The 12621-nt window shown below is 52.8% G+C and overlaps 1 protein-coding gene across 1 annotated transcript in view; it reads left to right on the top strand.

Annotated features, from left to right (window-relative positions):
* The first annotated feature begins 3785 nt into the window (after positions 1 to 3785).
* SYVN1 (synoviolin 1) overlaps positions 3786 to 12621 on the top strand; it is a 10775-nt gene continuing 1939 nt past the window's right edge. The window contains exons 1-11 of the mRNA XM_041479691.1: positions 3786 to 4298; positions 5203 to 5343; positions 5564 to 5656; positions 6403 to 6555; positions 7057 to 7105; positions 8068 to 8171; positions 8250 to 8376; positions 9167 to 9266; positions 9953 to 10018; positions 11267 to 11383; positions 12392 to 12525. Of these exons, the coding sequence (XP_041335625.1) occupies positions 5212 to 5343; positions 5564 to 5656; positions 6403 to 6555; positions 7057 to 7105; positions 8068 to 8171; positions 8250 to 8376; positions 9167 to 9266; positions 9953 to 10018; positions 11267 to 11383; positions 12392 to 12525 (1075 nt within the window). The 5' untranslated portion in view covers positions 3786 to 4298; positions 5203 to 5211. The remainder of the gene's footprint in view (positions 4299 to 5202; positions 5344 to 5563; positions 5657 to 6402; positions 6556 to 7056; positions 7106 to 8067; positions 8172 to 8249; positions 8377 to 9166; positions 9267 to 9952; positions 10019 to 11266; positions 11384 to 12391; positions 12526 to 12621) is intronic.

Here is a 12621-nt window from a genome sequence, read left to right as displayed (position 1 = left end):
GGGGTGGGCAGGGGGGACATTGGGGGGGGCTGGACATTTTTGGGGTGTGTGAGACACACTCACTGTGAGCCCCCCTCTCTCCCCCCAAGTCAGATCCCACTCCCCCTTTTTAATTTGTTTTTTACCATTTTTCCCACAGGAAAGAAGAAAAAAAACGAAATTAAAATTAAGGAGTTTTTAATACGTGTTGCCCGTTTTCTACATTTTTTTGCCCATTTTCTACATTTCTCCCCCAAAAACGGGGAGGCAGGAGGGGCCTCGGGGAGAAAAGCAGCGATTCTGGGCAATTTTGAAAAGTTTGGGTGAGAAATAAGACAGAAATGGAAAAAAAAACCAGAAGATATCACCCCAAACCACCCGCTGGGATGGCAGGAAGAGACACTGGTGAGCAAAAATGGGGGTTGGGTTAAAAAAACCCAAAATTGGTTGGGTAAAAACCAAAGAAAGGGCATTGAGGGTGTGGCACAGCCCCAGTTCCAGCAGGATTTCCCCAAAATCAGGTGTGGAGCAGCCCCAATTCCAGGGGTTTTGGGCCAAAAACAAAAAAAAAGGGCAAAATTTGGGACAAAACCAAAAAAGGACCAAATTTAGGGAAAAATTAGAAAAAAAAGAAAAGCCCAGCTCAGGGCCAAAAGCAAAAAGAAACCAAATTTAGGGTTAAAAAACAAAAAAAAGAGGACGAACTTGGGGTCAAACCAAAAAAGGGCAAATTTCCACCCAAAAAGGGCCCAAATTCCACACAAAATAAAAGGGAATGGGGTCCAAATTAGGGGTAAAATCCCCAGTTTTGAGGATTTCTTTGCCCTGGCTCTGTCTGGGCTTTCAGGGTTATCCCAGCCTGCCCAGGGCTGGGTTTGGGTGGGAATCGGGGATTTTGGGTAATGGGATTTTGGGTGGGATCAGGGATTTTGGGTAATGGGATTTAGGGATTTTGGGTAATGGGATTTAGGGATTTTGGGTAATGGGATTTAGGGATTTTGGGTAATGGGATTTAGGGATTTTGGGTAATGGGATTTAGGGATTTTGGGTAATGGGATTTAGGGATTTTGGGTAATGGGATTTAGGGATTTTGGGTAATGGGATTTAGGGATTTTGGGTAATGGGATTTAGGGATTTTGGGTAATGGGATTTAGGGATTTTGGGTAATGGGATTTAGGGATTTTGGGTAATGGGATTTAGGGATTTTGGGTAATGGGATTTAGGGATTTTGGGTAATGGGATTTAGGGATTTTGGGTAATGGGATTTAGGGATTTTGGGTAATGGGATTTAGGGATTTTGGGTAATGGGATTTAGGGATTTTGGGTAATGGGATTTAGGGATTTTGGGTAATGGGATTTAGGGATTTTGGGTAATGGGATTTAGGGATTTTGGGTAATGGGATTTAGGGATTTTGGGTAATGGGATTTAGGGATTTTGGGTAATGGGATTTAGGGATTTTGGGTAATGGGATTTAGGGATTTTGGGTAATGGGATTTAGGGATTTTGGGTAATGGGATTTAGGGATTTTGGGTAATGGGATTTAGGGATTTTGGGTAATGGGATTTAGGGATTTTGGGTAATGGGATTTAGGGATTTTGGGTAATGGGATTTAGGGATTTTGGGTAATGGGATTTAGGGATTTTGGGTAATGGGATTTAGGGATTTTGGGTAATGGGATTTAGGGATTTTGGGTAATGGGATTTAGGGATTTTGGGTAATGGGATTTAGGGATTTTGGGTAATGGGATTTAGGGATTTTGGGTAATGGGATTTAGGGATTTTGGGTAATGGGATTTAGGGATTTTGGGTAATGGGATTTAGGGATTTTGGGTAATGGGATTTAGGGATTTTGGGTAATGGGATTTAGGGATTTTGGGTAATGGGATTTAGGGATTTTGGGTAATGGGATTTAGGGATTTTGGGTAATGGGATTTAGGGATTTTGGGTAATGGGATTTAGGGATTTTGGGTAATGGGATTTAGGGATTTTGGGTAATGGGATTTAGGGATTTTGGGTAATGGGATTTAGGGATTTTGGGTAATGGGATTTAGGGATTTTGGGTAATGGGATTTAGGGATTTTGGGTAATGGGATTTAGGGATTTTGGGTAATGGGATTTAGGGATTTTGGGTAATGGGATTTAGGGATTTTGGGTAATGGGATTTAGGGATTTTGGGTAATGGGATTTAGGGATTTTGGGTAATGGGATTTAGGGATTTTGGGTAATGGGATTTAGGGATTTTGGGTAATGGGATTTAGGGATTTTGGGTAATGGGATTTAGGGATTTTGGGTAATGGGATTTAGGGATTTTGGGTAATGGGATTTAGGGATTTTGGGTAATGGGATTTAGGGATTTTGGGTAATGGGATTTAGGGATTTTGGGTAATGGGATTTAGGGATTTTGGGTAATGGGATTTTGGGTGGGATCAGGGATTTTGGGTAATGGGAATCAGGGATTTTGGGTGGGAATCACGGATTTTGGGTAATGGGATCTGCAGCAATTTGGGAGCAGGACTCTGAGGTTTGGGGTTTGACCACCTCTGGTGTTAATTAGGGCCCTGCTTCATTAGCACTTCATTGGGGGGCTTCATTAGAGCCCCCACTTCATTAGCAGGAGCATCATTAAGGCTTCTCACTTCATTAGCGGGGCGTCATTAAGGTTCCCTCCTCATTAATGGAGGCGTCATTAGGGTTCCTTGCTTAATTAGAGCCCCGCATTTAATTAGCAAGAATATCCTGAGAACCCCCTGCTTCATTAGAGCCCCCCAGTTCATTACAGGGGCTTAATTAGGGCCCCCCACTTAATTATTGGGGGCATCGTTAAGACCCCTACGTGGCTGGGAGGGTGTTAGGGTGCTAATTAAGGCAGGGCTTCGTTAATTAAGGACTCACAGGGCCGGGGGTTGCATCGCTCGTGGGCAGCCAGCAGCGCCATGGCCAGCAGGTCCTGCAAAATGGGGAAAAAACAGCTGCTTTAGGCAAAAAACACCTCCATTCAGGCAAAAACTTTATTTTTTATTAAAAAAAAGACAATGAAAAAGCGGTTTTGGTAGGACTGACCTTGTCAGAGATCCTCCACCACGGTGTCCTCCTGGGGAGGAGAAAAACAACCAGAAAATCATTTTTGGGGAAAAAACCGCCCTGTTTGGGGGTCTGGAATGTGAGGGGAGGGCTTCGCCCGGTTTGGGGGGTACCTCAAAGACCCCCAGAACAAGAATTAGCATTTAACCCCCTTAAACCTTCAAGTGACCCCAAAAGCCCCCAAACCCGAAGATTTTTAATGCCTAAAAAGCCCTAAATCCTCCCAAAACCACAGCAAGGGTTTAATCCCCAAAGCTCAGCGTGAGCACCGGTTTAACTCGGGCTCGTACCTCTCTGCCTCACTCATGGCGCAGGATCAAAGGTTTCTCTGAGGTTTAAGCTATGATTATTTGTTATATTTTAGTAAAATTTAAGATGCTGAATTGAGTTTTTGGTGGCGGCAAAATCGCCTCAGGAGCTCCGGCGCCTTCCCGCCTTTTTCCTTCGCCTCAGCGGCGTTAGCCCCGCCCCTTCCCGGGTCCCGCCTCCTATAGGCCGCGATGCCGAGCCGCCAGCCAATCAGAAGTCAGATCTTAAATAAGCTACGCCTCCCTCCCCGACTCGTGCGCTATTATGGCGATATCAGCCAATCAGAGATGAGGAGCGCAAAGGAGACGTCGCTGATTGGCTGGGCGCCGTAAGGGGAGAAGTGTGAAGGGAGGGGCGGCTTGTGGGGGTTTGTGAGGGGAAGGGGTCGGGGAAGGCGCTGCGGACACGACGCGCGGGACGAGAGAATCGGGGAGAGGAGCCAAACCCGGCTGGTGCTGGGCGGCCTCAAGGGGCTCAGGGGGTCGCGACCCTCCCTTAGCAACAGCCGCCGGCCGAGCGGCGTCGCGCGGGGGATTTTTCTGATTGGCCGAGCCCCGCCGCGCCTGGCCAATGAACGCGAGCCACGGGACCCTGCGCGTCCCCGCCCACCCCCGCGCCGGCTGAGGGGCCGCTCGGAGCGTACCAAGCGCGGGCGCGCAGGGGGGGAGCCCAGCGGTTCAGGGTTTAGAGGGGTCCCGACCTCCCACACTCCTCTCGCAGAGGAGAACGAGGGGGCTCCTCAGGATCTCTGTAGGGAGGAGCTGCTCTGGGGGGCGAGGTGGGGGGAGCAGGTTGGGAGTGAACCCCTCCCGGTCTCCCCCCCCGGGCAGCAGGTGGTGCGGTCCGGGCGGAAGTGAGGTGTCGCGCGCTGAGGCGGTTCCGGTGTGGGAGCGGCCGGGGCTGGGGGGGCTGAGGCGGGGTCGGGCCCGGTGAGTCCCGGGGGGCGCCGGGGGCGACAGCGGGGCCTGGGGGCGGGCAGGACACCGGGGGGGCGGCGGGAGGAGCCGCAGGAGGAACCGCAGGCAAAGGGGGGGCTCGGGGCAGGCTGAGGGAGCGGTGACAGTTGGGGGTTCCTGTGGAGGAGGGGACGCGGATGTGAGGCGGGATGGGGGGGGCTGAGGGGTCCCTGAGGGTTTGGGGACATTGAGGGGGGACAGGGAAGGGACAGAGGGACACGGGGAGGACAGACAGACGTGGGGGGAGCTGAGGGTTTGGGGACATTGCGGGGACAGAGGGGCGTGAGGGGACCTGGAGCCCTGAGGGGACAGAGGGACAGGGAGGGGACAGAGGGACGGGGAGGGCTCCTGGCGGGGCTGGTGCCACGCAGGTGCCACCGGGGGGACACCAGGTGCCACCCCAGTGTGGGACAGGAGCCAGCGCTGCCAGCGGGGACCGAGAGCTGGAAAAGAAATCTCATTTTATCGCTGCCAGGAATCGTTAACGAGCAAAAAAATAATCGCCTTTGGGCCAGCCTCAACCCGTGGGGGGACACGGGGCTGCTTTTGGGGAGAAATCCTTTCTTTTGGGGGTGAAATCCCTGCTTTTTGGGGAGAAACCCCTGCTTTTGGGGAGAAACCCCTGCTTTTTGGGGCTCCAGGCTGAGGCCGTGCTGGGTGTGACAGCAGGAGCCTGAGCCCTGGTTTTGGGGTTATTTTTGGGGTGAAATGTGGATTATTTTGGATTATTAAATCACCATTTTTGGCTGTTCCAGGCCAAGCCCATGCTGTGCATGGTGGGAGCCTGATGGCTGAATTTGGGTTTATTTTTGGGGTTAAATCCAGGTTATTTTTGGGGTTCAATCCAGGTTATTTTGGGGTTTTTTGGCTGTTCCAGGCCGAGGCCATGCTGTGCACGGCGCTGGTCATGGCCGGCAGCCTGGCGCTCACCACGGCCGTGGTGGCCCACGCCTACTACCTGAAGCACCAGTTCTACCCCACCGTGGTGTACCTCACCAAGTCCAGCCCCAGCATGGCCGTGAGTGCTTTCTTCCTCGTTAATTACCCCTAATTAACCCCTCGTTAACCTGCCCACGCTGCCTCACTTCTGCTTTTGGAGGCGCAGCGGTTGAGGCGCTCCCGAACCCCCCTGGGGACAGCAGTTCCACCCCATCCGTCCCCCCCAGGGTGGGTTTGGGGTACCAGATCCCCCCCAGGCTGTCCCCAGAAACGCTTTTTGGGCTCTCCTGGCCCTGCAGGTGTTGTACATCCAGGCTTTTGTGCTGGTGTTCCTGCTGGGCAAGTTCATGGGCAAGGTTTTCTTCGGGCAGCTGCGCGCGGCCGAGATGGAGGTGAGCGATTTGGGGGGCAGCTTTGGACCCCAGAGGGGCTTTTGGGCTGATCTAGGGGGGATTTTGGACCCCAGAGGGGCTTTTGGGCTGATCTAGGGGGGATTTTGGACTCCAGAATGTCTTTGCTGTTGTTTTAGGAGAGAAATTTTGACCCCAGGAGGTTTTTAGTGCTGTTTTGGGGGGAATGTTGGATCCCAGAAGGTTTTGGTGCTGATTTAGGGGGGTTTTTGGTACCGTTTGGGAGGATTTGTTGCCATTCTGAGAGGAATTTATGGAGCTAGAAAGTCTTTGGTGCTGTTTGGGGGGAGAACTGATGCATTTTGGGGTGAATTTTGAACCCCCAGAATCTTTGTCCCCGCTTTGGGGTGAATTTTGAACTCCCAGGGTGGGTTTTTGGGCCCCGTTTTGGGGTGAGTTTTGAACTCCCAGGGTTTTTGGGTCCTGTTTTGGGGTGAATTTTCAACCCCCAGGGTTTTTGGGCCCCGTTTTGGGATGAATTTTGACCCCAGAATGTCTTTGATGCTGTTTGGGGGAAGAATTGATGCATTTTAGGGCAGGATTTTGAACCCTGAGAATCTCCCAGTTCCACTTTGGGTGGGCATTTTGAACCCCAAGAGATCTTTGGTGCAAATTTTGAACTGCCAGAGTTTTTGGGTCTCGTTTTGGGGTGAATTTTGAACCCCCAGGGTTTTTGGGCCCCGTTTTGGGGTCCAGCCTGGGGGGCTGCCCCTGACTCTGTCCCTCAGCACCTCCTGGAGCGCTCGTGGTACGCGGTGACCGAGACCTGCCTGGCCTTCACCGTCTTCAGGGACGACTTCAGCCCGCGCTTCGTCGCCCTCTTCACCCTCCTCCTCTTCCTCAAGTGCTTCCACTGGCTGGCCGAGGACCGTGTGGATTTTGTGAGTGTTGGCAGCAGGGAAAACAGCTCAAAAACCGCCCAAAAAAACCCCAAATCCAGCCTGAAACCAGCCCAAAAATCAGCCAGAATCGACCCAGAACCTGCCTGAAAGCAGCCCGAAAAATAACCTGAAATCAACCCAAAAATAACCCCAAATCAACCTGAAACCAATTCAAAAATAACCCCAAATCAGCCTAAACCAACCCAAAAATAACCCCAAATCAGCTCTAACCAGCCCCAAATCAGCCTAAACCAACCCAAACCCAACTCAAAATCAGCCCAAAGCCACCCCAAAAATAACCCAAAACCAGCCCCAAACCAACCTGAAATCAACCCCAAAAATAACTCAAAGCCACCCCAAAATTAACCCAAAACCAGCCCAAACCAACCCAAAATTAACCCAAAACCACCCCAAACCAACCCAAAATTAACCCAAACCAGCCCAAAATCAACCCAAACCCCATTTTTTAAGTGAAAAACTGAATTTTCCTCCCCTGCCCAGATGGAGAGGAGCCCCAACATCTCGTGGCTCTTCCACTTCCGAATCGTCTGTGAGTGCTCCTCATTTGCATATTTTTGGGGAACTGCCCGGGGCAGCCGAGCGTGCTGGGGCCTGATAACCCCGATTACCCTAATCAGCAGCGGCTCGTTAACGAGGGGGTGGCTGGGGGGGGTTAACAAGTTCCGTGGAGGGAAAACAAGGATTGGATCCATGGCAAAATGGGGTGGAAAAATGGGATTTGGGGGTGTAATTCCCAAAATGAGAACAATGGGATTTGGGGCCCAAACCCCATTTTTTAAGTGAAAAACTGAATTTTCCTCCCCTGCCCAGATGGAGAGGAGCCCCAACATCTCGTGGCTCTTCCACTTCCGAATCGTCTGTGAGTGCTCCTCATTTGCATATTTTTGGGGAACTGCCCGGGGCAGCCGAGCGTGCTGGGGCCTGATAACCCCGATTACCCTAATCAGCAGCGGCTCGTTAACGAGGGGGTGACTGGGGGGATTAACGAGCTCCGTGGAGGGAAAACAAGGATCAGATCCATGGCAAAATGGGGTGGAAAAATGGGATTTGGGGGTGTAATTCCCAAAATCAGAAAAATGGGATTTGGGGGTGTAATTCCCAAAATCAGAAAAATGGGATTTGGGGGTGTAATTCCCAAAATCAGAAAAATGGGATTTGGGGGTGTAATTCCCAAAATCAGAAAAATGGGATTTGGGGGTGTAATTCCCAAAATCAGAACAATGGGATTTGGGGGTGTAATTCCCAAAATCGGAAAAATGGGATTTGGGGGTGTATAAACCAATTTTGGAAGGAATTTTGATGGAATTTTGAAGGAATTTGATGGAATTTTGAAGGAATGTTGGGGTTTTGGGGGGCGGGAGGCTGCAAGGAGTGGCTGTGAGTGGAAAAATCTGCTAATTAAGCTCCTCGTTAGTGGTGGGGTGTAGGACCCCCCATCCCAGAGCTGCTCCCCAGGGTGGGACCCCTTCATTTTTCGGGGTCTTTTCCCAGCCCTGATGTTCCTGCTGGGAATCCTGGACTTCCTCTTCGTCAGCCACGCCTACCACAGCATCCTGACCCGCGGCGCCTCCGTCCAGCTGGTCTTCGGCTTCGAGGTGGGTGGGGGGTCCCAGGGGGTCCCCGGGGTCCCCGCGGGGGCGGGACGTCCCACGTGGCACCTGTCGCCCCCCCAGTACGCCATCCTGATGACCATGGTGCTGACCATCTTCATCAAGTACGTGCTGCACTCCGTCGACCTGCAGAACGAGAACCCCTGGGACAACAAGGCCGTGTTCATGCTCTACACCGAGCTCTTCACCGGTACCGCGGCGGTGTGGGGGGCCTGGGGAGCTCAATTAGGCGTTGGTTAACGAGGAGTTGGAGTGTTGGGGGTGTTCAGGTGGCCGTGGTTGGTCTAAGAAGAGCTGAAGTCTTGGTGGTGCTTGGTTGATCTTCATTGGTCAACGAAGGGTCAAAGTCTTGGTGGGGCTCAGTTGATCGTCGGTCAACGAAGCGTCAAAGTCTTGGTGGTGCTCAGTTGATCGTCGGTCAACGAAGAGTCAAAGTCTTGGTGTTCAACTGGTCTTGGTTGACTAACAAAGACTCAAAGTCTTGGTTTCCAATGGGTTTTTGTTCATTAACGATGATCCAAAGTGGTCAGCTGGTCTTGGTGGTCAACCAAAACCCAAAGTGCTGGTGTTGAACTGGTCTTGGTGGTCAACCGAAACCCAAAGTGCTGGGGTTGAACTGGTTTTGTTGGTCAACCAAAATCTGAAGTGTTGGTGGTGCTTGGCTGGTCTGGGTTGGTCAATGAACACTCAAAGTTTTGGTGTTCAGCTGGGTTTGGGTCATCAGTGAAGACTTGGAAGTGGTGGTGGTGCTCAACTGGCCTTGGTTGGTCAGCTGAGACTTGCTCAACTGGGCACCTCAACTGTCCCAGAATTGGCCCAGGTGCCCTTGGGGTCCCACCTTGTCACCTGAGCTGTCCCAGAGCTGGCCCAGGTGGCTTTGGGGTCCCACCTTGTCACCCGAGCTGTCCCAGAGCTGGCCCAGGTGCCCTGGGGTCCCTCCTGGTCCCCGGCTGTCCCCAGCGCGCCCGGTGTCCCCGCAGGGCTGATCAAGGTGCTGCTCTACATGGCCTTCATGACCATCATGATCAAGGTGCACACCTTCCCGCTCTTCGCCATCCGCCCCATGTACCTGGCCATGAGGTGAGGCCCTCGGCCCGGGGACGCGCGGCTGTGATCCCGTCCTGATCCAGTCCTGATCCCAGTCCTGATCCGGTCCTGATCCTGATCCCAGTCCTGATCCGGTCCTGATCCTGATCCCAGTCCTGATCCAGTCCTGATCCTGATCCCAGTCCTGATCCCAGTCCTGATCCCAGTCCCGATCCCAGTCCTGATCCCAGTCCTGATCCTGATCCCAGTCCCGATCCCAGTCCTGATCCTGATCCCGTCCTGATCCCGATCCCAGTCCTGATCCTGTCCTGATCCCGTCCTGATCCCAGTCCTGATCCCATCCTGATCCCATCCTGATCTTGATCCCATCCTGATCCTGATCCCAGTCCTGATCCCATCCTGATCCCATCCTGATCTCAGTCCTGATCCTGTCCTGATCCTGATCCCAGTCCTGATCCTGATCCTGATCCTGATCCCATCCTGACCCTGATCGGGATCCCATCCTGACCCTGATCCTGATCCCATCCTGATCCTGATCCCGATCCTGATCCCATCCTGACCCTGATCGGGATCCCATCCTGACCCTGATCCTGATCCCATCCTGATCCCAATCCTGATCCCATCCCAATCCCAATCCCACCCAGATCCCGATCCCAATCCCATCCCAGTCCTGATCCCGATCCTGACCCCATCCCGATCCCGATCCCGCTCTGCTCCAGGCAGTTCAAGAAGGCCGTCACCGACGCCATCATGTCCCGCCGGGCCATCCGCAACATGAACACGCTGTGAGTGCCACTCCTCCCAAAAACCCCAAATTCTGGGAAAGCCCTGTGTCCATCCACCCCAAAACCTCAAATCCTGGGACACCCTGCATCCCTGTATCCCAAAAACCCAAATCCTGGGACACCCTGCATCCCTGTATCCCAAAAAAACCCCAAATCCTGGGACACCCTGCATCCCTGTATCCCAAAAACCCAAATCCTGGGACACCCTGCATCCCTGTATCCCAAAAAAACCCCAAATCCTGGGACACCCTGCATCCCTGTATCCCAAAAACCCAAATCCTGGGAAACCCTGCACCCATGTATCCCAAACACCCAAAATCCTGGGACACCCTGCATCCATCCACCCCAAATCCTGGGAAAACCCTGCATCTGTATCCCAAAACCCCAAATCCTGGGAAAACCCAGCGTTCATCCCAAAAATCCCAAATCCTGGGAGAGGTCTGATGGTCCTGGCCCCACTGGGTGACTGGGATGGGGCTGGGATGGAGCTGGGAGCGTTTGGCACCTTTGGGAATTCAACCAAAACCCACTGAACAAATTCCCTTTTACCCCTAAACTGCCCCGAGCTGCGGGAGTTTTGGGAAGGACTGTGGGATTTTGGGAGCAGCTGTGGGGTTTTTGGGAGCAGCTGTGGGTTTTTTGGGATCAGCTGTGGGGTTTTTGGGATCAGCTGTGGGATTTTGGGAGCAGCTGTGGGGTTTTTGGGAGCAGCTGTAGGGTTTTTTTGGGATCAGCTGTGGGATTTTGGGATCAGCTGTGGGATTTTGGAGCAGCTATGGGTTTTTGGGATCAGCTGTAGGGTTTTTTTGGGATCAGCTCTGGGATTTTGGGACCAGCTATGGGATTTTGGGAGCAGCTGTAGGGTTTTTTTGGGATCAGCTGTGGGATTTTGGAGCAGCTATGGGTTTTTGGGATCAGCTGTAGGGTTTTTTTGGGATCAGCTCTGGGATTTTGGGACCAGCTATGGGATTTTGGGAGCAGCTGTAGGGTTTTTTTGGGATCAGCTGTGGGATTTTGGGATCAGCTGTGGGATTTTGGAGCAGCTATGGGTTTTTGGGATCAGCTGTAGGGTTTTTTTGGGATCAGCTCTGGGATTTTGGGACCAGCTATAGGATTTTGGGATCAGCTGTGGGATTTTTGGGACCAGCTATGGGATTTTGGGACCAGCTATGGGATTTTGGGATCAGCTGTGGGATTTTGGGATCAGCTCTGGGTTTTTTGGGAGCAGCCCTGCCTCTCCTGGCACAGGTACCCCGACGCCACGGCCGAGGAGCTGCAGGCCATGGACAACGTGTGCATCATCTGCCGCGAGGAGATGGTGACGGGCGCCAAGCGCCTGCCCTGCAACCACATCTTCCACACCAGGTGCTCCTGCCGGGAATCCCAGGGCTTTGGGGCATTTTGGGGTGGTTTGGGGGCTTTTTGGGGTGGTTTTAGGCTGGTTTTGGGGGTGGTTTTGGGGGATTTTGGGGTGTCACCGCCGCAGTTCTGCCAGCCTGCAATGGCAGTCCTGGTCCTGGTCCTAATTCCAATCCTGATCCTGATCCCATCTTGATCCCACTCCCGATCCTGATCCTGATCCCAATCCCAATCCCAATCCTGATCCCATCTTGATCCCAATCCCAATCCTGATCCTGATTCCATCCCAGTCCCAGTCCTGATCCCAATCCCAATTCCAATCCTGATCCTGATCCCATCTTGATCCCAATCCCAATCCTCATCCTGATTCCATCCCAATCCTAATCCTGATCCCAATCCTAATCGTGATCCCAATTTCAATCCTGATCTCAATCCCGATCCCAATCCCAATGCTGATCCTGATCCCAATTCCAATCCTGGTCCCATCCCAATCCTGTTCCTGATCCCATCCTAATCCCAACCCCATCCCAATCCCAATCCTGATCCCAATCCCAATTCTGATCCTGATCCCAGTCCTGTTCCTGATCCCATTCCAATCCTGATCCCAATCCCAATCCTGATCCTGATCCCATCCCAATCCTGATCCCAGTTCCAATCCTGATCCTGATCCCAGTTCCAATCCTGATCCTGATCCCAATTCCAATCCTGATCCCAGTCCTCATCCCAATCCTGATCCCCTCTTGATCCCGATCCCATCCCAATCCCAATCCCCAGCACCACAGTGGTGGTTAACGAAGCTATTAGTTAATTGAGGATTAATTAATAGGGGTTCATTAGTGGGAGAAGGGTTAAATTCCATTGGAGGGTCAGGGGGACACGGAGGGTCTCGGGTTCCAACAGCTAACGAGAGGGGAGTTAATTAACGGGTTAATTACCGCCAGGGGAATAAAGCAGCGGGGATTTTGTGGGATGGCATTAACGAAGGTGCTAACGAGGGGTTAATTAACCCTGCAGCTGCCTGCGCTCGTGGTTCCAGCGGCAGCAGACGTGCCCCACGTGCCGCATGGACGTGCTCCGCGCCTCGCTGCCCCCGCAGCCGCCCCCCGAGCCCCCGGCAGCGGCAGCGGCAGCGGCGCAGCCCCCCAACTGTGAGTGACCATGGGGACAGGGACCCCCCAACTGTGAGTGACCATGGGGACAGGGACCCCCCAACTGTGAGTGACCATGGGGACAGGGACCCCCCA

This window comes from Pyrgilauda ruficollis, unplaced genomic scaffold (assembly GCF_017590135.1).
Source record: "Pyrgilauda ruficollis isolate IOZ18807 unplaced genomic scaffold, ASM1759013v1 scaffold498, whole genome shotgun sequence".
Lineage (NCBI taxonomy): Eukaryota > Metazoa > Chordata > Aves > Passeriformes > Passeridae > Pyrgilauda > Pyrgilauda ruficollis.
The sequence above is the reverse complement of the archived record's forward strand: the minus strand, read 5'-3'. Positions and strand labels throughout refer to the sequence as shown.